Genomic DNA, 27978 nt, shown 5'->3' on the forward strand with positions numbered 1-27978 from the left:
GATACTACATAGTAAGCAGAACCTCTCCTACGAAGACTTGAAAAATGTCCATATTGTTTGGTAGAAAGCACTCTTTACACCACCCAGTTAATGCACTGAAGTCACACCATTGACGTTACAGCACCCAGTGGTGTGTAAATACATTGTGCAGAACAGCAGCCAATTGTTGGATTCAGTGTTTTTTTTAATTATTTGAACTTCCCACCGCCCACCACTGATCACGTGGGATTGTAGGTGCCTCTCTTGGAGGGTGAGACCGCTGTCAGTCTCTAAATTTCCACTGCAACGCTGACCTGCAAATTTGTAAGAAGGGAATCTGGGGCGAATCTGCTCTTCGAAAAGTGTCAAAGGTGTGTAAGTCTTTACCTATTTTCAAGAGAAAAGTTCAAGATCAAGTAGGAAATTGCGAGTTTACTAAGTAACAGTAGGAGACAGAAGCATGGAAAGAATATGCGGTAATTAGTTTGATAAATAATTTGTATTGTGTTTAGTAGCCGACGAAAACTAAAGATATTTTAAAGATAGCGTTTAGATATACATTTATTTTACTGTATTACACAGTGATATTACACTGTTTATATTAATACGATGAAAATTGAAGGTCACTGACTATATTGCTTCTTTCACCTGGGAGGAATGCATCACGAGGCTGAATGAGGCGAGGTGTGTGCTACCACTTCAGTGATAGTGAGCCCAAACTTTTTGATCTCGGGACTCGGAATAATGACACGGTATCTGTTGATTATTAGTATTTTTACACGATTATAATTTTGAATTTAGAACGATACCTTAATACTAATTAATATTCTTACAAAACACTTGTAAAACTAAGTTAGCAGGTGTTTTTTGTACATTTCATGGCAGGTACGTGGCATGTAAACATTAATCTGGTTATTAGTGTTGTTTTTTTTATAACTCCAGTTTTTGGGCAGAGTTGTTTTTTTATTTGTCATATCGTTCTACCCATTTACATAATAGTTTGGCATAGAGTAAATTATTTCAGTAACGGTGTCAATGATAATTAGACTGTTTATTTTATTGGAATCTACCTGCCTTTACTTGTGAATCACAGGGCTCACACCCAGAAACCCACGCTGCCTATTGCATCATAATACTACAGTATATTACAACAAGAGATCAGGCGAACGAAGAAGAGAACAGTGGAATTAAAGACGCGAGGGTGCGGGCTGTATCTGGTTTTAATCATTTGAGGACAAGTGACACAGATTACTGAAGATGTTGCACTACCTTTATGTTTTAACTGATAGACTTTGTTAATATTTTTTTTTTTTTTTTTTTTTTGCTGGCAATAAAAAAGCACAACCTACACCTTTTTATACAGAACTTTCACAACAAGCTGTTGAAAAATGGCTACAAGCTTGGTAGAAAACATAACAAAGGCAAGCAAAGACAGCTGTGCAAAAATACTTTAAAAAAAAAAAAAAAGGTGGTTTTATCCCAACACACTAAAATGAATGGCTTCTTTCCAAATCAAGTGTGCCATACTGTAGTGGTGACTCTGCACTCCTAGATCAACTTGAAAAATATCATTAGTGTTGATGTCCCTGTTGGAAAGAGATTAAATATTAGGAAAATAAAGATGGTTTAAAGTATCCCTCAGCATAGCATGAACTGGCAGAAAAACAAGAAGTCACATTTCAATGACAACCATTTCTTGCTTGGCATCAGTTAAACACAGTTCATTCTACAATGCTGACATTTGAGGATAATAAAATACCCAGATGCTGGTGTGTTTTCACCTGGTTCAGGTACTGGAAATAATCTAGACATGTCTGTTTGCAGAGAATTTGCACATTCGTAAATGATAGTAGCTGGTGTATTTTGCAATCCCTACTGTTAATAGTGTCCTAGCAGTGTTACAGTAAGGGAGTGACTGAGTTAATGAGTGTCAAATCTGTTGTGTGTATTTATCGAGTGAAGTAAGCCAGATTCCTGATAATGGAAGCGATTATGATAACTGTTTGTTTTACCTGCCTTTAATATACAACTGGGGATGTGGAACCCCCGTAATCAGAAAGGTAAGTCTGTCGTTCACCGATAAGTAACATCACAAGCACAGTAATACCTCGAGTGTTATCTCTGTACCTACTGCACTGTACACGCCATCGCGATGGGGTGGTAACTTGGAAAGCAGAAGTGGACGTTTCGTGAAACGTACCGTCTAGAGCAGGGCTTCTCAAACTCGGTCCTGGGGACCCCCTGTCTCTCTTGGTTTTCATTCCAACTGAGCAGCCAATTACTTAACTAGACTTTTAATTGAACTGATAATTTGCTTAATTAGACCTTTTTATTGCATATTTCAAGTTAGCTATAACATTTTATAAGTAACTTGAACTCTGCAACTTTAAGAGCTGAAAACAATTAAAAAGGTCTTAAGCAATTTTTTTTTTTTCAATTAAGGGATTAGTTAAGTAATTGAGAGCTCAGTTGGAATGAAAACCAGAAGACACAGGGGGTCCCCAGGACCGGGTTTGAGAAGCCCAGCTCTAGAGGTATCTTTTGGAACCTTTTATATTTGAGAAGGTGCATGTTCAGCGAATGTGGCTGCAGACGTGGCTTCTCCTCAATGATGAGCAACTGTACCAAGTCAGGAATTTCTTGGCCATCTCTTTATTTAATAATTTAACTGGGATTTGTCTCAGGAGTGGCAGCTAGTAAATTATGACTAATTACAGCATAGAGTTGCTGCATTTGTGTGTAAATGTGTTAATGTATCAATGAGTGATACATTGGGAAATGTTTACAGATTTTACATCCCTGTTATTGGTTCAATTATTTATCTTGCTAAATTGATTCATGGTGAACTGGAATAGCAGGTATGGATGACTAATATAATTAAGTGTTTTGTATGTTGCCCCCTTGCCTTTGTAACCACCTCTTTTGCAAACCTATCGCATCCACCCATCACATGACTCACCCTGTACTAAATACTGTATATTTATTAACAAATTATGGTCTAGATGTGTGTAAATTTGACAGCCTCCCAAAAATGCATTTTAATCCAATACCGTTTCATGTTGATTTTGATGAAATACAGATTCCAGTTAGATCAGTGAACTTTGGGTGTCTTTGGCGTCATTTCAAACAAGATTTCATGCTACAGTTTTTGTGCATGAAAGAATAATGAATTGCTACCCTGTTAGCGAGGCCTCGTAATTTAGCCTCAAGTGCCAAGGAAGAACGCAGTGGTAGTACTTCAACTTCTAGAATTGCTTTGGAAATGAATTAATAGCCAAGAAGAGCTGTGAATGTTTTGTGCTGGGCCTGCATCATCAAATCAGTGAAAGCTGATTTGATGTATCTTAAGGTATTTGTATACTTACTGTGACCAATGTTTGACAAATGCCTGCTTTGTACATAATAGTGATACAATACAGATATTGGTCACCCTCAGGTAGGAGGGAAGGGAGCCCAATCTAAACTCAGGCCTGTTTCCAATGAAATGTTACAAATTCCAGACATGGCACATTTGACTCAGTTGGTTCAGATAACTGTCTCTTTCAGGTGCTGGTATTTCAGGATGACTGGTCTTACTGTTCGCTGTCAGCAAAGCGCAATAGAAATTCACTCTAGAAGAGTGTTTACACTGTACGATAACAAAGAGCAGACATTTATGTCCTATAGGTGGCAATTGAAAACAGGGATGTTAAAACGGGTACACCTTTGTCAATGGATTTGAGTGAATTGAAGTGTTGACTTGCATTTTGAAATGTAAGTAGGAACGCTCTGCAGTTCTGTAGGCTGCTGTTCCCCACAGCCTCGGAGTTTTCATGTTGGATTAGCGGCTGCAGGAAAAAAGATGGGATAGGGATTAGAAGAAAGACAAAGTGCTTTACTGTGCCAAACCTGAACATGGCGTGCTGTAATCAGATCTGCTCACCACTCTCTTTGCTATTTGACAATCCAAGTACGATATATCTTTATTTTCATCTTTACTTGGCAATTCTGGTTGTACAGTAATAAGGTGGCTCCATGTGTTCATGACCAGAAAATGGTACTGTATCTCAACAAATGAGCTTTTACCTGCAGCCTTTCCTTATGCCCGTTTCACACACAAATGTCGCTACTGAGCCATCTCTGAGACATTTAAAATCCTTTAAAATACCCATTTACAGCACGAGATTGCGCCATCTATGCCAGTATAATACCATCATAACCCTTTCACACAGCCAAACGGATCTTGTGAGTACAACTTTCAAACCTGTCAGTCAACAGATCGTTTTCATGGCAACGGCGATTCGCCCATAAATTACAGCGTCACACACCGTCCCTTCTATTTGTGAATTCACCTCCTCGTCAGCCCGTAAAGTGAACAATTCCTTAACTTATTCCAGATTCCAATTACTGCCTCGTTCTTGATCAGCCATTGTATTTGAAAAAAATGAAAGTGTGTAACAAAAAAATGCCCAACATGTCCGGTATACAGTCACATGGGATGTTGACTTTCAATCCACGCCTACTATAGCGCTTCAGTGCCGGCATAGCATTTCACACGGGAGTTGAGACGGTTCAGTGCCGTCTCTGAACCTCTTCGTGAGGTCGTTCAGAGATGGCATAAAATATGACGGCTCTGTGACGGTATAGGCAATTTGCACAGACCAAAATGCAGCGTCGGTGCCAGTTCTGAGCCGTCATAACTCGTCTGTGTGAAAGGGGTAATAAACAATATTGCCTTCACCTTGTAGATTTAATAAAGTGTGTTGGGAGAACTGAAGTCAGGCAGTCTCTGTGGGCATTGGTATGCAAGGGTTGAAACAGCCTGGCTTCTTGACATAGGCAGTTGACATCCTTGATGGGCCAGTACTTGGAAGTTGTTGGATAACCTTGAACGAGAATTATGCAATTTGGTGACTTGACTGTAAACTATTTGAGTCACCAGTGTGTGTCAATATTCACAGAAAAAATATTTACAAAAATGCATCACTGAAACCTGGGACACCTTCATGGAAAAAGGGAGACCAAGATGAATCTTAGGGCAGGTCACAACACATTGCTGAAGAGCACTGGGAAGATTGCTTAGTAATTCATGGTGATTTCTCTTGCTAAATGTGTGAGGCTTGGTTGGTGTACTGTAGAAAAGGGTTGGTCTAACATGTAATAATAATATTGTTTTGTCATGCATTGGCTTGTTTTGCTGGGGGCTTGATAATGGTAATGAAATTATACTTCATACTGATAGTGTCTTTTCTACCTTGCAAACTCACAAACACACGAAGATGAACTGGCAAAGACGCTGATCTTGTTAGTTAGAAGCAGTCCCCACATTACCGTATTTACAAAAAAACATGTATGCTGTACGAACTGCTGTATAGGTTGCCAGATTCTGTTACCTGGATCAATGAGCTCTCAACCATTTCCAGTTAATTATAAGATACAGAGATAAGACAATATTCCAGTTAATTATAAGATACAGAGATAAGACAATATGTGGGATTCCATTTCGAAGGACCTGGATAAGCCTGGTATGTATGATTTATTGCCATATATGTTAACGAATATGCACTTCTCATTAGCACATTTTAATAGTTTTGTATTTGTTTTGGAGTGAAACTGGCAGGTTCCTAACCCGTCGCATCGCGTCTGTTGTTTTAAAGTGTGTTTGGCCGCATCGCTGCGAAGGTATCTTGTCGCCTGATGAAAAATCGCATTGCGTCTGGTGTGTAGCGGACTTTAGACTTGGACTCCAGAAACCACCGTCTTGCAACGTGTGGATTAGCGGTTAGGGTTCTGGAGCAGCAGTATGGAGTAGTGGTTAGGGCTCTGGGCTCTTGACCGGAGTGTCATGGGTTCAATCCCAGGTGGGGGACACTGCTGCTGTACCCTTGAGCAAGGTACTTTACCTAGATTGCTCCAGTAAAAAAAAAAAAAAAATAATAATAAAATGTATAAATGGGTAATTGTATGTCAAAATAATGTGTAAAAAAAATAATGTAATTGTATGTAAAAATAATGTGATATCTTGTAACAACTGTAAGTTGCCCTGGATAAGGGTGTCTGATAAGAAATAAATAATAATAATTTAGCAGCATACAATTTACTTAACTACATTTTTACTGTTTGAAACATGTTTTGCGAGGGATAGTAATTTTTAGAGGAGAGACATAACTTGAGTGAATTATCTACCGGGATACTCGGAAAATTACGATAAGCTCTGCATTCATTGTGGAAATAGGGAGTAGCCGTAAAAGATAATGAATGTAGGTTTCCCTCTCAGCCGGGCAGACAGAAGATCTAAAGGGCCAACCCAGCTGCTGTAATAGCAATTGTGCAGAACAACTTAAATACAAAATTAAAAGCACAGGAATGCTTGTTCTGGCAAATATAATACATGCCACTGGCTTTTTAAATGTTTTGGTAGTGTGGCATGCCTTCCTCTGCCTTTTGAAGCCAGCTTGACTTTAAAGAAATGTGGTTCATGCCTTGTTGTTATCTGCAAAGAAGTTGTGGCAGTTTGATGAAATAAGCTTTTCTGTTTTATGTTGGGGGGGGGGGGGTGTATTTTATTTTAATGTAGCAGTTTTTTTTCCCTTCAAACGGTAGTAGTTCAATGCATCATAATATATATATTATTACACAAACAGTACTGTGTATATATAAAATACAGTACAGTTTCTATGAGATCTAGTGCTTTATCAACAAAACACCTCAATGTGAGATTGCATATGGTGGAGATCAAAAATGAAATACTATAGGAATCTTTCTGACACGCATATCCATTTGTATGAAAAATGTACACGTCAAGTAAATCTCCTTTTCAAACCTGAGTCCACACCCCAAATAGTACAGTAGCTGCTGATCGATTGAGTACTCTGTTTGCAGTGGAGGCTGAAGTGCCTCAAGCCACACAAGGAACAGTAGTGCAGGTTACCTAGTTTGCACGCCCTGCCCCTTACAGAACCGGTCTGACCGCTCTATCCTTCAGTGACTCGCAGTGAGGCTCTTGGAAGTTCTTTCTGCCTGTTAACTGTTGCTAGAGAGTTTTGTTTAAAGCAACCTGTTGCTAGACAGATTGGAGAAGCCTCTTGAGCTCCTCTTGGTAATTCCAATAACCCTGGTGTGGACCAACAGGAACAAGCAAAAGTGATTTAAGGTAGGAAGAAATAACTTTGTTGTTTACAATAGTCTTTTCTTGGAGTAAAGATTTATGCCTGTGTTGTGGTAAAATATGACAGAAATCATGGTCAAGCACCAGTTTAGGTGTCTCAATGTCAGTTTGGGGTAGAGGCCAAGTTTCTGCAAGTCCCAATAATGTTAGTGCTTTGTCTTTTTGTTACACTGATTCGTTATCCTAAATCAACAAAAAATCAGAACCTGTCGGTACACATTCCAGTTACTCCTACTTAATACAGCAGGTGTGTGTCTGTACCCTGTAGAGGTTAGATTCTGTTACTTTTTTAATTTTGACCAAATTTAAAGGTACGTTGTTACCAAAAAGTATAGTTTTGGTCTAGTTTGAGTAGCTGTATGAACCTATATGACAAAAGCAGAAAAAATAGTAACAATAATAAAAAGCAGAACAGTGAGGCCTGAGTTACTAAAGTATGTGTTGGTCTAAATCCAAGTTTAAATTAATCTCAGTGGTCCCAGTAGGTAAGGAAACCACAGAGGCAGAGAAGGAGATCATCAACTGTTGATGCCTGCACTGTAGTAATCCATAATAGAGTGAAACCTGCCTAATCCGGCATCGCTTGGGAGTGAACATTTTTGCTGGATTATACAGTATACTGGATTACAGAGGTATTGCAAAATCCAATACTGTACCTAAAAAAAACAACTCTTACAGTACATACAGTAAAAAAAGGGTCCAGGTATAACCTACAGTTAAACCTATAGTTTTATCAGTCTTCAGGAGTTTACTGTAGCTGTACCATACCTGCGAGACATGCGTATTTACACAACATACGAGATTGTACATTTAGAAAAGAAAAGTTGCATGACTTGGTGCTGGACTGTAGCCAGAATTAAACAAAATGCTGGTTTGTAGAGGGGCTGAATTGGACAGGTGTTACTGTACTTAATTGACTGATCTCTAGCACTACCAGATCAAATAGAAATGTCTTCAAATTGGTGCCTTTTACTGATTTATGTATCACTATCACTCTTTTTCTTGTAATGAAGTTATGTGAAAATAACAAAATGTACCATGAAACATAATGCAAGTAATGATTATACCTGTATGCTATGACATTTCATCATAGCACATATTTTTGTGTCACTTACTCGCTTGGCACTATGAGCAGAAACTCTGTAGAAAGTTAAACAGGTTAGGTTGTGTTCCCTGCCGCTGCCTCGGATCGTTGAAACATTTGTGTTGTGGTTAGTCACGTTTTAAAAGGTGCTGGGTGACTTGGTGATTAGCATTCCTTGATTTCCCTCCAATGGCAGCAAAATAACTGGTGTAAAGGTCACTAACAGTGACCCAGACAGAAAGAGGAATTCAGATCGCAATCTGGGAGTTTTAGAATTGAACAAAGATGTTGGACAGAGTTGGTGTGCTGTAATGTATTTAACTAAATAAAGAGCATTAAATAAAGAGCTTCACAGCGTTGAAGGCTGAAGAGGTTTCCGCATCCTTGTACTGTACATGTAGCAGAGAGAAAAAGCAAGCGTAATGTCACACATTTGCTTAGTAGGTTTATTCTTAAGACAATGTCAGAAATGCACTCGTATTAGGTTGTCTGTGTTTGCTTCCACTAGGCTTTATGAATGTTCCTTGCGAGTCTTTGACTTGTATACTAGTCAACCTGTTAGTAGTGTGTTGGGAAGCTAACAGGGACGTTTACACACGAGAGCGTTCTACACAGGGCATAACAACGTAAGAAAAGCGAGGACAGGAGGCTGCTTGCTTTGTCAGTGCTTGTCCGGTAGTTGATTAATTCCAGTCTAGTTAGCTCTTAAAGGATCAGAATTGATACAACATGGATAGATAATCTGTTTCATACACTCTGTATAAAAATGTGTCTTCCACTTTCTGTCCTGTGCCGACACCATTCAATTTCCAATCGTGTCCTCTTGCCCTGGTCTTTTGTTGGGATTGAAACAGTGGGTGAAACAGCTAGGATTAACATTGTGGACTCCTTATAAGATTTTAAAAACTTTTAAAATGAAAATATTTCTCTCTTTGCATTCCCTTGTAAAACTACCGGTAAAAGGTGTGTGTTTATTTTTTTTGGTCTTGTGAACGAATAACTGGTTACCTACTCTAAATGGTTGTTCTTGATCTCTAAGCTAAACAAAGTGCCTTTTGTTTTGTAGTAAAATATCCCCACATGAGATTATGGCCAAGACAAATTAAATGCAAATGCAGTGATGTCAGTTCTTTGATAAAGCTGTGTTACCACAGCTGAGTATTGCATGAAAAGCTCAGGGCTCTCTCATGCTCTCCACAGTAAACCTTTGTGGTCCATTTGCATGACAACTGCAGCATACCGTGTGTCTGCTTTGACTGCAACATGCAAGATCAGAAGGATCTTCTGGTTTTCAGTTAGCCCTGCAATGTGAAGCCTGAATAATAGCTTGATTTACTCAGCTCTGTATTAGTCGGGCCTTTTTGGAATAAGGTCATGGCAATTGCCTTATTGTAAAATCTAAGAGCTCCTATTTTTTGTGGGATATCATTGTCCTTGTAAATCTGTACATCTGTTCTTGCCATGTGATGTGTCACAAGTCTCCGTTGAGGTGTGTGAGTTTGTTTATAAAGCTGTGTTCTCCTCCGGGTGGCAGCAGTATTGGTAGTACAGTAAACCATACTAAAACAGGATCGTTTGGAACTGGAAATTTGTGCTGGATTAGAGGTATTGCAAAATCTAATACTGTACCTAAAGAACAACAAAACAGACAAACCATTTGAACACTTAATCTATTCCAGTACATACAGTAAAAGTAGTGTCCAGGTATAGCAATTTCCATGTACTTTCTTCATTATGTGCCAGCAGGACATGTGCTTATTTACACAACATACTTGCTTGTAAATTTAGAAAAGTCACATGACTTGGTGCACAGTCAGATCTACATTGGTTTTAGCCAGACTTCGGGCACTTTCACTCCTAGTTTTACTTTTTTTATTTTAATTGTTATATTTGTAATGACTTGTTTCTTACAGATCTTAACCTGCGTTTGAAGAGCAGCAGACTCCACTGGAAATGGCCATTAATGAGCTGACGTCGAGAGCAGTCCTGCTGTACGACGAGTGGATTAAAGATGCTGGTGAGTTTCAGTATGAAACACTATTGCTACTAAAGGAGGTAAACCAAACCCAGTTTCTTTACTGTAGTGGTGCACAGCAACCAAGGAACAAACCACTGTCTATCCCTGGAGCCAGATAGCTCTACAAAGACCAGATGCTTTTACATGCTTATTTCCCAAATCTAATGCCGCAGTTTATCATTTTGTTGATATTTAATAGAGACTTCTTTGTTATGCTTGTCAGAATCCAGAGTTGTAACACTGGGTTGAATCATTGTGGCTGTGTGTGGAATTGCTTATCTGAGAGTGTTCACTTGATTGTTTTGATTTGGGTTATTTGCAACTGTGCTGAAGCAAGAAGGCATGACTTATTTAATTAAAAAATGATGGTACAGTCACACTGTATTTACACCTATTCACTTTTTCCTTTTACAGTTAAATAAGTGTTTTTTTTTTTTACATTGTGATTTTATGGTGTAGGCAGTCCTTCTGAATGTTTCTTGGTTCTGTTATAATTTCTCTAAATCCACCTTTTACCAACTTTTGAGCTACTTTTAGCTTTACAGAATCCAAAGTATTGGAACTGAACAGCTTTCATTAACTTTCTACTCTGCCAGCACCACCTACTGCCTCTCACTGTAGAGTAGGTGGATCGAGCAGAGTTGAAAGGTCATAATGTCCCATGATTCTTCAGGTGCATTTGTATTTTGACATTCTGTTTTATCTCAAGGTGTGGGATTCAGTATTAAGTATTCTAGGCCTTGCATATTCTTAATTTCCTTTTTCTTTTTTTTCTCTTCTAAACTAATGCAGACCCCAGAACTGCAGACTGGCCCCTCATGTCCTCTCCTCTGCCACAGATACTCCTTATCGGAGCTTACATTTACTTTGTGACCTCACTGGGACCAAAGTTGATGGAAAATCGGAAACCGTTCGACCTCAAACAGATCATGATTGTCTACAACTTCGGCATCGTGGCATTTTCTATATACATGTGTTATGAAGTAAGAATACATATATTTAAATGCATCTGAAAATGCATGGCTGTGTGTTTAATACAAGAGTCTGTATGATGGGTTTTAGAGTAAATTAGTTTAGTTTAGTAGTTTTACTAAATACATTTTCACTCTACAATACCAGTGACACAGATAAAGGTTGAGATGTTATAATCCTGTAATTGCTTTCATTAGAAGGTTTCTCATACAGTGCATTTAAGATAATGCCCTGTTCATGCTAAGAATGCCCCACTTCCATTTGTGGAAGTGGGAAATCAACTATGCTGTTTTTCCCCCCACAGTTTCTTTAAATGCCTAACACTGCACAGTAGAAAGTGGGATTCTCTGCCTCTTATCTGCGCTCAATCAGAACAAATGTCCTTCAGATAAGGATTGGATTGGGGCCTGGTTTATGTGTTTGCAATGGACACATGAAAATCCATTCAGTCACAAAAAGCAAGTTCTGTTCGAAGCATTCAAAAAAATAAGATTGAATTTCTTTCTCTAATCTATCTGAACAAAACACAGTTGTGCTGTCTTTCTTTGGATGGCAGCCTGGTTTGAATTCAGGTTGTTCAGTTCAATGAGGCAGTGTTCTTGCCCACCTGTAGAAAAGAATCCAGTTTAGTCAATGGAGTAAACTGGTGTGGATTCCAGTCTGCTGCACAGCAAGTTTGTTTCTTGTGTGTTTTTATATTTAATGCTTTGGGATTCAATCTCAAACAGTCTCCAGGGGATATGATTAGTTTAGTTTATTCTGCTTACAAAAGAATTGAACATTAAAAAGCAAGTAGGTTCAGATTTCACTTTGTTTTGTTTTCCCTGTCCCCTAACCGGCTTATGCTGAGTGGTTCTAACCACAGTTACTCGCATACTGTTGTGTGTGTGTATGTTTTATTATTTTTTTTAAATAAGTCTGTGTTAAGGTGGTTTCATCAGAGTGGTTTCAGGAGCTGCTCTTCAATTTTAGATCCCTTCCATAGATATGTGTAGCATAGGCTAAATCAACAAATGTGTCCTTGCCATTTAAAATCAAGTTTCCTTTTTTTTTTTTTTTGTTTTTTTTTGTTTCACTGCCAATACTGTGCACTAGATGGTGCTGTTGCATACTAATATAAATATATAAAGACACTTTGGCTGATCCTACAATACATCTTTACAGCTCCTTAAATAAGTGTGTGTATATGTGTGTGTGTGTGTGTATAATATATATATATATATATATATATATATATATATATATATATATATATATATATATATATATATATATATATATATTATATAATATAATATAAACACACACACACACACACACACAGTACACCCTCGCTATAATGCCCTTCATTATAACAAACCGTTGGCTATAATGAACGTGGACCCCAGTGGTTATCCAAAGGTATAAAGTTTAAGCGATTCATGTTTTTTCTCTCCCTTGAATGAACAGTTTCTTATGGCTGGCTGGGCGACAGGCTATTCATTCCACTGTGACATTGTGGATTACACAAGCTCACCTAAAGGCCTAAGGGTAAGCTCATAGCTACAGTACCAGGCATGCTGGGTTTCCTTGTGTGTGCAGCAATGAAAATGATAGCAAGGTTAAAGGGAAGTCATTCTTAAAGTAGATTTGCATGTGATTCGTTTCCCCCCAAAAGATCAATGTTTGCCAGTGCTGCCATCTAGTGGTTTAAATGATTTTGTGTACCAGTTCCTTATTAAATTGGCCTTGCATACTTTCTTTTTTTTATTCCAGATGGCATGGACCTGCTGGCTTTATTACTTTTCAAAGTTTATTGAGTTACTAGATACAGTAAGTACTGATATTGTCAACTTGTTTTATAAGTTGTTTTAAAAATAATAAAATAAAAATAGATGAAACAGGAAAGTCTAAATGTTAAAGTATTTAACTGAATATTTAGTGTTATGAAATGTCATTATTTGGACATTGTACACCATCATAATTTAAATATGGTGTTAAAATGTGTAACTAAATGTGAAATATATGACTATAAATACTAAGCAAAGCATACTTTTTTGTTGGACATAAATTATAATTTAAACAGTAAACAAATGTTTACACAAGTTTTAAACTTTATTTAATACATGTACATTTACAACCTAACTTTTGAAGTAAATCCATGAGACAGTAGGTCATGTCAAAAAATGCCCCTCCTCTGTTTTGATCTTTCTGAAAGTAGAAATAGAACCAGTGATCCTTGGTTGATGCAGTTTTATACAATGACATACTTGGGTATGAACTTTGGTTCTTAATTATTTTTGCCAACCATTTCTAGTTATATTCATATTCTCCAGGGATATCATGCAATGTTTTTGTGTAGAAGATCAGTGTATTTGTTTACTATATATGTGTTTATTTTGTTTTTCCTCCTCCCAGGTCTTTTTTGTACTCCGAAAAAAGAACAGCCAGATCACGTTTCTCCATGTCTATCACCACTCCATTATGCCGTTCACCTGGTGGTTTGGAGTCAAATTTGCTGCAGGTATTTATTCCTTCCTCATTTATGCTCGGAGGCTGTGAGTATAATATTTGGGATTCGGTTACTAATCTACTTTGCAAATTAAACATTATGTATTTTTAAAAGTACCAGAGGATTATCCAAATCTGCCTCTAGTTCAGGTCAATTGAATGAATAAACTCAATCTATGGATTTGTTTCAGATAATTGAATCAAGCCACCCTGACACAGGGTGTTCCTAATAAAGGCGCCCCATCCTCATTTGTTGTTGATGCAGCTTGCTTGCTTCTAGCATTCATCTTTGGGTTATTGTGTGTATGAATCAGGTACCACAAGCCTCTGCAGCCATCGGATGGAAACAAGACATTTCTGACTCATTTAGCAACAGTGGTTTTAAAAGGGTTAAAGGTGTAGTATCAAAACTGATGATCAAGGTTTCAGTCCAATTCCAGAGATAGACGTTCTGTAATGTGACAGATAATTCTTCTGATACATTTACAAGAAACCTGCAGCAATCCCTCCCTTCAGTGACTTACATGAATTGAAATAAGACTCATTCTGTGTAGCAGTTTCACCCACTCCAGGTTTTAATACAAGCTTGATTAGCCACAGTGTATAGGTAACAAGCTCAGGTATGTCTTAGTTAAACTCATAGTAATACTAGGAATGAATCTGCTATGCAATGGGAGCCTTATTTCCGTCACTGACCAATCCTTTGCAAACTACAGATAGCCTGACCTTCAATGGTCTGCCATTTCCTAAAGGCATGTGACAGTGGTCCTTGGTTTCCTGGTTGCAGTCTAGGATACAGAGGCTCATCCTAGTTGGGCACCCACTGTAATGCCCCTTTCAAATATATGTAAATATTGATGCCTTCCATATATATTTGTAGCATAGGCTAGATCACTAACTAGGCCGTGGATTGGAGATTATTGCAAAACCAGGCATTCTCTAAAGCAGTCATAGAAACAAATGTATCTATTGATACCACTGCAGGGTGTAGCCATCCAGGTGCTGTCTCTGAAAACAAAAGGTGTTAAGTGTCACTCAGACCAGTATTAATAGCTTGTTGAAAACCTGATGTGTATTTTATGGGTGGAGTTCACACAAACAGATGTAACTCGTGAGGATTGTCATTTGAATGTGTGGAAATACAAGGGGTACTTTCTTACTACTAATCCATCTCTTGCCTTTGTTCAGTTTCTCACATTCTAGCCACAGTCGTACAAATAAAAACAAACATTCAAAAGTGATTCGTTCCCGCAGGTGGACTGGGGACGTTCCATGCTCTTTTAAATTCCATTGTCCATGTTATCATGTACTCCTATTATGGATTGTCTGCTATGGGACCAGCCTATCAGAAGTACTTATGGTGGAAAAAGCACATGACTACCATTCAGCTTGTAAGTATCTCCCAAGCTTAGTTACATTTTTCTGTAATTGTACAATTCCACTAATGGAACTATTTCTTTAAATTAGTTATGGTTTGGTTTAATACAATATGTTTGTGTTATTGTATACCAAGTGAAGAAGCAGCTGCTTGGATTTGTGATTGCTGCTTGGAGAACAGCAATCCAAGCAGCTGTAACTTCACTTGGAATGGTAAATTAGCCCAGTCAACACCGATGACCCTCATCTGTGGAGAGCTTGTCTGAATAATCGGTTTATGCAGCTCTAATAGTATTTTGCTTCTTGTTGGTTCACAAATACGAGTGCCCCCCTTTACTGAACAGAGTTTACAATTCATTAACCTATTCCAGAGTAAAGCTGTATGACATGTGCTGAATTGAAAAGGCTATTTTTAACAAACACAATCCAGACAAAGTAAACCTGGATTATGAAGTCTTGTGTTTATAGATTACAGCGCCATCTACTGCCCACTCTTTGCTGCTACCGCGCTTGTGTTCTAACTCTGGTGTTGATGTTGTCACCGTTGTGTGTTTTAACAGGCCCAGTTCATCCTGGTCACAGTCCACATTAGTCAGTTCTTTTTCATGAAAGATTGCTCCTACCAGTATCCTGTCTTCCTCTACATCATTTGTCTGTATGGATGCATCTTTCTACTGCTGTTCCTCAACTTCTGGTACCATGCGTATACCAAAGGCCAGAGGCTACCAAAAGCTGTGAAGAATGGACTAAACAATAACAAAGAACAGTGAAGACCTGGAATGCAAATCTGTCCTTTCTGCTAGCGACAATCTTCAGTGATATTCACAGAGGGGGGAATAAACGTACACAGTGTAAATTTATACATTTTTCTAAAGTATTTGATTATAACTTTTTATATCTTGAAAAATATTGAAAATGAATATGCTGATGTTACCAAAGTATATAACCTGACAGTTTTGTATCCCTGCTTGGTATAACTGTTTAAATCTGTGAGAAGTCATTTAGGTTTTAAGCCAAATTCTTGTCTTCATGAACTACACAAGATGGTAACCAAAAGCACTTTATGAGGTGCTATAAGCAGCCCTTGTATCAGGGTCCTTGAATGATAACTAACACTGTTTTAAATTAGTTATGCTACTTAAAAGTAATTTATTAAAAGGAAACATGTCATGTTTATAACATTTGTCATAGTTACTTTGTAAAAGGAAACATGTTCTCTATATATTTCATTAGAAAGTTGCCTATTTGTATAACTACCTAAGTTATGTTTTAATTTAAAAACAATAAAATTGTAACCATGTGTCACAATGTTCTTTAATTTGGTATGTGTGACACATCTTTGAAGCATGTACACATTCCACAAGGAGCAATATTTATATAACTATCTTCTATTGGTTATGTAAAGTTCTTTAAAGATATTTTCTTGATACCCCTGAATGACAAGGATTGAAGCTTTTGAAATCCATGTTGTGATGAAGGTATGACTAGTTACCCATGTTGTACTTTAATGTTTTTCACACCACAAGTACAGTATGATCATTCAGAGACACAAGAGCAAGTGGCTTAATGTGACATCAAAGCAGACAAGAGAATTTAAGATGATTAACTTGTTCCCATAGGAACAGGGAATGAATCATTTTCTTAATTTGCTTTCATTTCAGATGCATTGATTTGTAATATCCAATACCATATGCTTTAAAATTACTATATTATGCTAAACATCTGCCAAAAGTCATAACAGTGCCCAATGCTGGAAAACAAGTACTGTGGGGTTTCTTGCAGAAATGTAGCAGTGGATAGTACTTTTTCAGACGGTTGTGCCAGTGTTTCATTAATGATTGCTGATTGGACTGTATATAGCTCTTCCTTAGCTTTATCGTGTTGTAATGAATGTCTTTTTTTTTTGTAGACATGAACCACAGTTAAAACAATGTGTAGAAATTATTATTATTATTTTCAATCTGTATTTTGTGCCAAAAATAAATATGATTCAGATCGTTTACCTCTGTGGTGTTCAATGTATATTGATGTGTTCAAGCTTGCAGAATTATTTTTTTTTATAACAAAGTGGTCAAACTCTTTTCTAGTTACTGGTGCCTCTCGAATGTTTGTGTGCCTTTTGTAACCTGATATGTGGACGTGTTTTTTTTTTTTTTTTTTAAATAACATTCCCGCATTCCCCAACTCGCACTTTGAGCACGAAGCATTTTCACCATTTGGTTCCTTGCATGTGTAAATGCTTTGTGGATCAGGGACCTCACCACACTATATGTAGATTTTGGTCACGATTGTTTCTCGCTGAAAGTTACCCCCACCTGCTGGATTGAATACAACACGCTGCTGTGCTTAAACGCAGAAATTACAATTATTTCAATCAACAAGGCAATGCACTTTGTTAAACGGAAGCAAGTAAAGGCAGGAGTTTTAAAGACATATTCAATTTATACTAACATTTTCCTCTGCTGTTTTTGTTATGCTTTACAAAAAAATATTAAAATCTGATACCATGTTCATGGTTACCCTGATTTTACATCACCAGGTACTAAATGCTATTTTAGGTGCATTAACAAATCAATCTAGTATGCTGTGCTGGTCTAGGGTTAATAGTAAGAAGGGCCGATCTCCATCAGGAACGAACTGTTTAAAAAGACACCCGCAACTGCTTCTACTGGAAAATGAATTATTTTAAAACTAAACTTAAAAAAACTCCTTTTAAAAACATGGTTGTGCTTACTTTTTTTGCACATGTTATTTAATGCATTGTATTTTTCTGTATCTCTTTTTAAGCATGTGCACAAATCCGTGGTCAAGTTTTCATTAATGCCACGAGCATTTCTATGCTGCAATAAACTTCCCCTTTAATGTCTCAGTTGTGCGTTCTTTCCTCTTCCCATATTAGGAATAAGGTAAGGTCACATGATCATGCCTCCGGTCCAATCACGATGTTAGGTTTGAAGCTACTGAATTCAAACTATTTTGTGAGTTTCGGAGTTCAGCAGGCGAGTGAGTGGTAAATAGGGAAAAGTAGGAGTTGAAATAATCCGTGTGTAAATATGGAATCCTAGCATATAACTGAAATACAAATTCTAAGCGGTAAACATGGAAGGGAAAGTAATTGGGCCTGGTCCGTACCGAGCTACAAAACTGGTAAGTGCTCTGCTTCTCAGGTACAAAGTCTGTGGGCAGGTCGTTGTGTGGCTATGCGGTTGCGTATGGTTCACCAAGGAATGTAAATCTTAAGAAAAGCGCTTTAATTTTTAAGTAATGCATTTCAGTTTTTTTTTAAATTATGATGTAATAACTGTAATGGGTAATTCTATGACGAAGCACCCCAAACAATTTGGATTTTAAACCCCGCCGTCTCATGTTTACACCAAACTTGGTTCTGGGGTTGTTTCAGGCAAACAAGCTCATATTTGCATTGTTAGACTGATTAGGTAAATGGGTAAAAAAGTTAGAGGTGTCAAAATGTGGTTGATGTGTACCCACTCTTAACGTTAACCAACCTTTTACTCAAAAACGGGTTGTGCTACAGACTTGTGAGAGGTGTCATTGTATTAGAAACCTCACAGCAAAAAAAAAAATACTTTCTTTGAAAGAAAACAAAAGAAAGTTACACCTTAATACAGATTTTGACTTTGCGGTGAAACACCAAAAATAAAGAACAGCTCAAGGTCTCGGCTTTGTCTGTGCAAAAGGAAGGTAATATTCTTGGTTTGCTTTGAACAAATAACCTAACCTTTGGGGACTTTTATATCCAATTCATGCACCCTGGGTGGGAATCACAGCAGTATCGCTGGCCAGAGAAAGATGACAAATGCTGAGTACCCCAAAATGACACCTCCCAAAAGTCTGTAGCACCAACCGCTTGAGTAAAAGGTTGGTTAACGTTAAGGAGAGGTACACATCAACCACATTTTGACCTCTCTAACTTCTGACCCCTTTACCTAATGAGTATAGCAATATAAATGTGAGCTTGTTTGCCTGAAACAACCCCATAACCAAGTTTGGTGTAAATCAGAGATGGCAGGGTGTAACCTGTTGTTGGGAGATTTGTCACGGAATGACCCGAATATGACACTCCAGTAAAACCAGAGCATAGGTAAAGAGCTGTTTCCTATGTCAATAACATAAAGGAAGTGTCGGTTCAACGTAGTACATATTTGCAATAGTCTGAACTGGGGTGGAGTCATTGGAATTACTGTATTATAGACAAACCTTTATTTTACGATGCTTCAAATGCCCCTGGGTCACAACATCAGTCTGCACAAGTTACTGTAATTTCATGGCATTGATCCGCTTTTTACCTGACTTGACCTTCTGTCCGGCCAGATTGCTAAGCTCTTTCTTTTCAAGTTAATAACCAATGCCTTGTTGTCTTTCTTTATTTAGCTAACACTTACTTTATGCTGTTATTTATTTTTATATTTTTGTACGCTTACAGTGGAATGAAACAATTAAGCTGTTTCGTGCTGGCATGCCATTGAGGAAGCATCGGGTTCATTTCCGAACCTATGAAAGCTGTTTCACTGCTTCCGAAGCTGTGGACTGGCTACACAAGCTGCTTAAGAGTAACCAGAACTTTGGCCCCGAGGTCACCCGTACTCAGACTGTACAGCTGCTAAAGAAATACTTGAAAAATCATGTGATAGAGGACATAAAGGGAAGGTGGGGCAAAGAAGACTTTGAGGACAATGGACAATTGCACAGGTAAGAGGAACAACTGACACCACCCAGTCCTCTTTACTGACTTGAAATATTTTGCCATGTATATGACAATTTGGGGTTACTTGGTAACTGACTGTGACTTGGTAACTGTTACATTCAATACTGTTCACGATGGAAATAATCTCACAACTCTGTCTTTCCCCCTTAATACAAAGGCACCAAATCATTATGCTTTTGAGTCTCTGAAACCTGAAACTGAGGATTGTAACAGAAGATTGCAACTGTTTTTTAGAAAATATGTATATCAGTATTTAATTTAGGAGTACAGTTAATATTCTTTCTTATTTAATACAGGTTTCCTCCATCATCCCCACTAAAGCCATATCCTAAAAGGCCCCAGTACACTGAAAAGAATTGTATTCCCAAATTTCCGAAATGGGATGATTATGAACCAATGTCTTCACAGGATAAGAATCCAATGAGGCCACTTGTTCTGGTAAGACATACATACACATACTTTAACAGTCTTCAAATGAAAATACAAAGAACATACTATATTTGTTGGGTGATTTATACATTTCACTTGTGTGTGTGTTTTATTTTAAAGAATTCAGAGTTGTGGAACAAGCGGCACAGCATTGCGATTGGAGAGGTGCATGAGTGCAAGCTGGTACACAGGAGAGAAATCTCACCCAGGAATGTGGAGCACATTTGGAAATCGATGACTCTTGCACAGTATGTAAAACTCGTGGTTTGTTTTTCCTGAGATGGGCATGTGTTGGAGTGTGAGAGTCAGCCTTTTTTTGCTACAATATGAAGTGTATTGAAAGTCGAACATAACCACAAATGTAAAATAAACTAACGAGCAACAGTTACACAACTCTATAGTTAGCAACCGTGATGAATGAGAAGGCTGTTTATTTTAACTTGGCTTTCAATTGTACTTGTTTCATACTGCCATTTCTTTATACTGGCCCTGGTAAAAGTATCTTGCGGTCTGGCACTGTCATGTACACCCCGGGCAACTTTAAGAAGTAAGGTAAAAAAACATCACAAATTAAATGTAGGCATTTATCAAAAATGAACTACCTATTGCATCTGTTTAAGTGGTTGTTAGCATAATTGCCCAACTTTTCTCAGAGCATATGCTACTAATGCTTAGGTATAGGGGCTGATCGTACCAAGAAGGAACTAATAATGTCAGTGTCACTAATAATCAGAAATGATTTTTTTAAAATTTCAGGACAAATGTGTCTAAATACCTCACATTTTGAAAAGTGACTTACTGGTTAAGATTGGTATATTTGTGTAGTTATGAATTATATATATCTTTTTTTTTTTTTAAACAGTTTACAGAAGATAGTGGGACTGGAATCCCTCAATGGTGTGCTGGACTCAAAACTGATAAACCCCAAGCATATACTTTACAATGTGTACAATACCAATAAGCAAGGAGTTGTGGTTCTGCAAGACAAATCCGGTAAGATCTCTGCAAGCTGCAATGAATGAATTAGACTTTGATTTACATATTAAATGTGTTTTACTTCACGTTTAATATGTAACTTTCATCATAAAATCTTAATCCACAGACTTAAAAATGGGTCTGTTGATTTTGAAAAAAATGTTCTAACCCATTAACTAACATATTCCAGGGGTATAAGGCCCTCGGTATGTGTGTCCATTACTGTAGCTAAATTCCTAAGATGAACAGTGCACTGGTCTATTATTATTATTATTATTATTATTATTATTATTATTATTATTTATTTCTCAGCAGAAACCCTTATCCAGGGCGACTTACAGTCATAAACAAAAATACATTTCAAGAATCAATGATTCAATAAATTACAAATTTGGTTAGGCAATGTTGATAGTAAATTATACCGTGACTATACTTTACTGTAGAAGGGCCGTCAGTAGTTTGTTGTTTTCAGTGTTTCACGTTTGTGAAAGTCAGGTAGTCAAATAACGGGGGGGGGGGGGGGGGGGGGGGTTTACAATTGATACTCATAGGCTACAGTGTTCAGTTTTTTCTACACTAACTGTTTATCATGTTTTCTCTATAAAATCCTTCTCCTTGCTCACCTCTTCAAACAGCACCTGTAGAACTCCTCTGTTTTTATCCTGGGACACTATCACCCTTCCTTAAATGCGCTTTATTTGCTCTTATCTGCTCCCTATTTTACTGTATTTAATCCTGTACTTCAGAATACTGTAATCTGCCAAGTGTTTAATCTGTAGTATTTTGTATTTAATCATATCCTGATGTAACTATCACTGTTATCTGCTGTATTATTGAATTGTATTTTGTCACACCTGTACTTTGCTTGAACAAAAGTCATTGTATTTATCTTGCTCTTATTGTATTACTTATATTGTAACACTTGAAATGTATTTGCTTACGATTGTAAGTCGCCCTGGATAAGGGCGTCTGCTAGGAAATAAATAATAATAATAATAATAATAATAATAATAATAATAATAATAAAATTACTGTCTGTATATGTACGTTCAGTTTTTAAACCTTGCTCATTTTTTAACAGAAGAGCTTCCTCATTGGGTTTTATCTGCCATGAAATGCTTAGCAAACTGTAAGTATCATTTTAACACTCGACCTAAAACTTCTTGAGAGACTGCATTTCTCTTATCTGTAAACATATAAAATCCCAAAACGATCGGAATGTTGTCTGTTTTGGTTTAGTACTGCATACATACAGTATTGTGGCTTTTGTTTTGTTTTTTCTCTCTCAGGGCCTAATGGTAGTGAGCTTAAACAGCCGATGTATCCTGGGTTTGAGAGAGACGTCTTGAAAACAGTAGCAGATTACTTCCACAAACTGAAAGAGCCTTTGCTCACTTTTCAGCTCTATGATATTTTCGTCAATATCCTTGGTGAGTCATTATATATAATTGTCAAAGTATCAGTAATAAGGCTTTATTTAATGTATTTCACTTACTGTATACTTTGTAGGTTGGGTCACTTATTGGCTATAGTGTGTGAAATCTTTGTGAATAAAACAGAGACTCTGTATTTGTCAAATTGTAATTAAAAAAAAAAAAAAAAAATCACAACACTAGTAAAAAAAAAAAAAAAATACTATGTCTCTACATTTGAATGGGTATGATGTTTACAGGACTTGTCCATCTAAATGTGAACTGAATGTGTTAGCTGGCATAAAGAAGAATCTTGACTTCATTGCATTTTTAAGGATATGCTTTGGGTTGCTTAATTTACATGTTCAGTTTGCCTCACCCTTTTTTGTCTGTAACTTCATTGTTCTCGCACAGTAATCTGCATGGAATGTTCATTGAACACATCACACATTGCATGCTGCAATTTTTAAAACATTTTTGTAAGCATGTTTGTTTTATTTATGTCACTGTTTGAAAAGTGGGTCTTTATCTGTAACCTTTTCATTCGTTTGTCACCTTCCGTTTCATTGCACCTCATGCAGCGTTGTCAGGGTTTATTGCACTGCAGAAGCAAACCCCACAAAGGAAGGAGACTGTAAAACAACCTCTGCGAATTCAGCAGAAGCCAACAGCTGAAGAGGGGAGACGGTGCAGGCTCAGTTCCCATATATCTATTGAAAACATTATGCTGAGCTTGTCTAGAAAGGTACAGCAAGGGGCATGTGAACCAATTGAATCCCTACAACATGTGATCAGTGGTCATTCAAAAGAATGGAATGCTGGAACTCTTAGACCCCTACCAATAAACTGCAGAGAAGCATCTAGCTCAAATGGAAATACTTGTTCACACACACACAGTGTTAGTGCTACAAAAGAACAAAGATACCAGAGATCCATCTCCCAACCTTTCTTGATCCACACAAACCAAAGTAGCCTACGGGCTAGAAAACACATTTCAGATGAAAACCAAGTGTTAAAAATAAATCGCGGCAATAGCTTGCAAAATCTCAAGGGACTTCAAAGTGAGACTTTGAACCCCTGGGTCTCCACGTACAGATACTGCTCTGAAGAAAGCTTATACGGCGCAGATCTCAGAAGGAACAGACATTCTTTTTCCGCCTTCACTTCCACTGCTGAACTTTTGGCAAACCCTGAAGACAAAGAGAGCACAGATCAGGGGTATGGAGTGATGCTGCAAAGAGCACAGTCGGTGCACTGCATGCCAACTACACACGGTTCCCATTGTAAATCCTGCCAAGATTGTTTCAGCCCAGGAAATGTGTCAACTTTGCCATTGAGGAACGAAGGGACTGAACGTCAGAGTGTTGGTCAGGGTAATTTTCATCATGCAAAGACTTTGAGAAGTGCCAAAGACTGCCTCCTCTCTGAGAATCCCTGCTTTACCAACTCCTTCAACAAGCTCCAGCCTGGCTCTCCAAGCAAACCTCTTACAGAGTTAAGCACTGCCCCTCTATCACTGGCTTCGGGTCAAAAAGCTTGGTCCAGCTCACTCAGTGATACTGGTAGCACAAACCCTCAGTCTAGCAGCATGTCAAGTAAGCACCATTTCACAAGAGAGGATGATTCTGTCTGTGGAATCATCTTGTAGCTTTTGTTTTACAGGCATTGGTGGCATTTGATTGTTGGGTTCAGGTGTTGTGAATCTTTCAAAATTACAAGATAGATTTTTTTTTTTTTTGCTTGCTGAATGTTAAACAAAAGCTATTGATCATCTAGTGGTTTCTTACCTAATTGGTCGTACTGTTTATCACTGTTATTTCTGACTAGCTAATTTTATAAGGATTCCTTGAAATGGGGCATATTTAGAATCAACATTTTGTTCCTCATGATATAGGCCTTCTGCAGAAGCAGCAAATTGCAACCGAAGCCCTTCAGGTTTGCTGTCTTCTCCTGCCTCCAGTAAACAGGAGAAAGCTGCAGTTACTGATGAGACTGATGGCACGGATTTGTCAGAATACTCAGATCCCACCACTCAATGATGCCATTGGGACCAGAACCCTGGTAGGTTCATAATGTCGTCATGTAACATGCATTGCTTGTTGTAAGCATTGAAGCCCAGTAGATAGTTTGTAAATACATACATTTAATATCCAGTAGAACACAAAACAAAAATGTCTTGTATAATTCCATATCAATATCTGAGCACTCTGTCATGCATTATTGTATTGGATAGGTTGTTGGGGCATTACTAATTTCCTCCTCTATTTATAGCAGAAACAATACCCCCTATCCAGAGCAGAAGTAATAGCTCTTAAATACTGTGGGGTTTTTTTCCCTCCTCAGATGGTTCAGACCTTTTCTCGTAGTATCTTGTGTTCAGCGGATGAGGTTGACTTGGATGAACTTCTGGCCACTAAGCTGGTAACATTTATGATGGACAATTATGATGAGATCCTGAAGGTTCCTAATCGGCTACAGAGTGCAGTTGAGGAGCATTTGGCCCACATGCGAAGAGTTCAGGTGGGTCACTTTATAGCATGCATGGGTGGATATCCCATTTAAAAATAAAATGTCACCAGTATGCTACATGCACCAAGGGACTTTTAGTATTCTGCATACTGTTGGCATATGCTAACTAATAGATGCATCATAGTCCTATGCAGATGTTATGCAAAATATTCCGTTTATATGGATTTTACAGTCTACATACTCGGTATGCTGTATACTAATCATAATTCATTTAAATGAGTCTTATGTTAATTTGAATGTATATATCTTTTTTTTAGATAAAGTATGCTGGAGCCGATGCAGATGCCTCTATTGTTTCTCAATCCTACTGCAAACAGATCAGCAAAGAAGAGTTTGATGAGCAGAGAGCCAGTAGCTCACTGGCTCCAATGGCGGAATTGCTGGAAGGGATCATTAAGGATAAAGAACTGTCCATCAAAGACAAAAAGAAGAAACTTAAACAGGTTATGCAGCAATTTCTCTTTGTTTCAGACTGGTAATCATTTCATGAGTTTTTAGTAAAACCCATATTCAAATGTAAAAAACACAATTTCTGAAGGAGATACTGAGATGCCACTGCTTCATGTTTAACAGTTTTCATTTTCTCTCCATTAGTTTCAGAAGTCTTATCCTGAAGTCTACAAGAAGCGACTTCCCACAGTGGAAAGCGAGGCAGCTCTGTTTCCAGAAAAACCTACATTTAAACCTCAGCTGATGTTTTTCACTCTCAAGAAACCATTCCAGCCATTTCAAAGAACCAGGAGCTTCCGGACGTGAGATTCAGCTTTGGTTGCAAATTTCAATTTGTCAAACTTTTATTGGTGTCAGTCATTTTAACAAGATGTAACTGCTGAAAGAAATCCTGAGTTTTTTTACTCTTTTAGTTTTCACTCTCAGAGTATATTACGGAAGCTAAAAGTGCAGTAAATCTAAACGCTAAACTTGGTCTAATATGTTCTATTCTTTTGAAATCTCTTTACTTCATACTTTCTTGGGGCTGTCTCCAAGCAGTCCAGCATAAAAATATACATCCAGAGCTTTTATTATTTTAGTTTACCTAAAAAAAAAAAAAAAGTACTGATCGCCTCTGTTCTGATTAAACAAGGTCACCAAGGTGTGTTGCACCTTTCAAAATCTGGACTGCAACTCACTATCAGAATATTAACAAATTAATTTATAGGAGAGGAAAATGTTATATAAAGTCCCAGAATGAACCAGGACTAATGTCCTGTTCTGCTGCATAAAGTGTTTACAAGGAATATTTATTGCCCATGTTAAAGTACTACTAACATTTCACCTGTACAAAATATATGATTATTTAGTCTAGGATTTGCACAATCTTTTTTTCTTTCAGTTGTCTGTTAAATAATGATTAATGTACCCAGAACAAGGCATGCATGTACATTTCTTTAAACTAGTTCATGCCAATAAGATGTAGATACTTGAAAATTATTATTTTTACACTGGAATAATCACTGTAATATTTAGTGCATTAAGGAAATGTTTGTGAGTTCTCACATTTTTATCTGTTGCGTTTGGTCAGTGCTTCAGAGAACAGCAGGTTGGTATTAAAACAATTGTATGGCATGTGTTTGACCAGACACTAATTAAACCAAACTGGAGTGAAGCGTTATTCTGTGGCAACTTTAACAATAGAATACAGATGTACATCCGAGTGCATTTTTTGGTATTGATTGATGACGTGTGTTCGGTTTATGCAGGTACAAGGATATTTAAATGTGTGTTAGAGTGAGTTTTGTTACATTTCAGTTAAGTAGGACATGTTTGTGCCTATACTGTAATTCAAGGTCTTGCTGGCTGTAGTGATTCCTTTATTGGATGTTTATTTGCATGTCCTACTGTGCAATTCCCTTTCCTGTCAGCTACCAGTTTTAAATGGTAATCTTTGGAGCGCATGTTTGTGTTTTAAGTTTTAAATACATAACTGCCATGGTAGACTTTTAAAAGTACCTCTGCATGTGTATGTTGTGTGGTGCCCTGTCTAAAGATATCTTCTAAAACGTAAGACATTGAACACCATGTTAGACAAAGTATTACATTTTTTAAATGTTGGCAATTCAGCAAGACACTGATTATGCTTTCAATCTTTTGCTGTCTGTAAATACACACTGTAAGAACCACAGTCAAACATTTTAATCCACCAATAAAAGACGCATGTTGGCGGTACGTCCTGTTGCTGCTTGTAGTTCCTTTATTTTTTGAAGATTACATTGTATCATTGTAAAATCTGCCCTGGATTATGTGTGTCCAAGTGTTGTAAGTTCAGAAAGTTCAACACAAATACTTTTGTGATTAAATCATTCCTGTGTTTGTACTTTCTAATTTAGGAAGCACAATTGATGCCGTGCAGCCTTACAGTTGTTGTATGGCCTGACCTGTGTGCAGTGCAGCCTTCAGTTGCTCAGTTCAAAACAGACAAAATACCAACAATGCATGTGTGTAACCCTCGTGGAAATAAGGCTAATGTTAACATTGTTTTTAGAAAGGTAGAAAAACGACCACTTTAAAAGTCAATATCCCAAGTAATTACAAAAATACAGAGTGACAAACATATAAGCATATATTGGGCTCCTAATATATCACCAGCAGGGGGGAAATCACAGACCTGTTAGCAGATTGTTGGGTTTATATATGGAGAGATGCACACGTCTAATGATCTCAAATTGCTGCACACATTTATTTAATACTGTTAATCTTTTTTGTAAATACAATTTGCTTTAAAAAAATGTTATCAAAGACATGATATTGTATATTTCAACACGTTGCACGCTTATTTTCTGTATATCCTCCATCTTTCCTTTATGGCTTACAGCTACACACACAGGCATTTTTACTTTTGTA

The 27978-nt window shown here is 37.5% G+C and overlaps 2 protein-coding genes across 5 annotated transcripts; both read left to right on the plus strand.

Moving 5' to 3' along the window:
- Positions 1 to 209: 209 nt before the first annotated feature.
- Positions 210 to 17068, plus strand: LOC117403542 (elongation of very long chain fatty acids protein 7-like). Of its 3 annotated transcripts, XM_058990249.1 has the most exons (9): positions 220 to 350; positions 1073 to 1180; positions 10124 to 10227; positions 11020 to 11210; positions 12649 to 12729; positions 12955 to 13011; positions 13597 to 13702; positions 14944 to 15080; positions 15627 to 17068. In XM_058990249.1, exons 3-9 carry the CDS (start codon positions 10164 to 10166, stop codon positions 15834 to 15836), a joined length of 846 nt encoding a protein of 281 aa, XP_058846232.1. In that variant the 5' UTR covers positions 220 to 350; positions 1073 to 1180; positions 10124 to 10163; the 3' UTR covers positions 15837 to 17068. The 3 variants fall into 3 exon arrangements, with proteins under 3 accessions (XP_058846225.1, XP_058846232.1, XP_058846227.1); XM_058990242.1 differs by lacking the exon at positions 1073 to 1180 and having other exon boundaries at positions 210 to 350; XM_058990244.1 differs by lacking the exons at positions 220 to 350; positions 1073 to 1180 and adding an exon at positions 6968 to 7111.
- Positions 17069 to 17977: 909 nt separating this feature from the next.
- Positions 17978 to 27437, plus strand: LOC117400082 (DEP domain-containing protein 1B-like). Of its 2 annotated transcripts, XM_058990226.1 has the most exons (12): positions 17978 to 18213; positions 19511 to 19776; positions 20089 to 20230; positions 20342 to 20469; positions 21084 to 21214; positions 22278 to 22325; positions 22486 to 22626; positions 23190 to 24203; positions 24503 to 24669; positions 24952 to 25128; positions 25395 to 25580; positions 25732 to 27437. In XM_058990226.1, exons 1-12 carry the CDS (start codon positions 18166 to 18168, stop codon positions 25891 to 25893), a joined length of 2610 nt encoding a protein of 869 aa, XP_058846209.1. In that variant the 5' UTR covers positions 17978 to 18165; the 3' UTR covers positions 25894 to 27437. The 2 variants fall into 2 exon arrangements, with proteins under 2 accessions (XP_058846209.1, XP_033855424.3); XM_033999533.3 differs by lacking the exon at positions 23190 to 24203 and having other exon boundaries at positions 17983 to 18213.
- The last annotated feature ends 541 nt before the right edge of the window (positions 27438 to 27978 follow it).

This window comes from Acipenser ruthenus, chromosome 2 (genome assembly GCF_902713425.1).
Source record: "Acipenser ruthenus chromosome 2, fAciRut3.2 maternal haplotype, whole genome shotgun sequence".
Taxonomy (NCBI): domain Eukaryota; kingdom Metazoa; phylum Chordata; class Actinopteri; order Acipenseriformes; family Acipenseridae; genus Acipenser; species Acipenser ruthenus.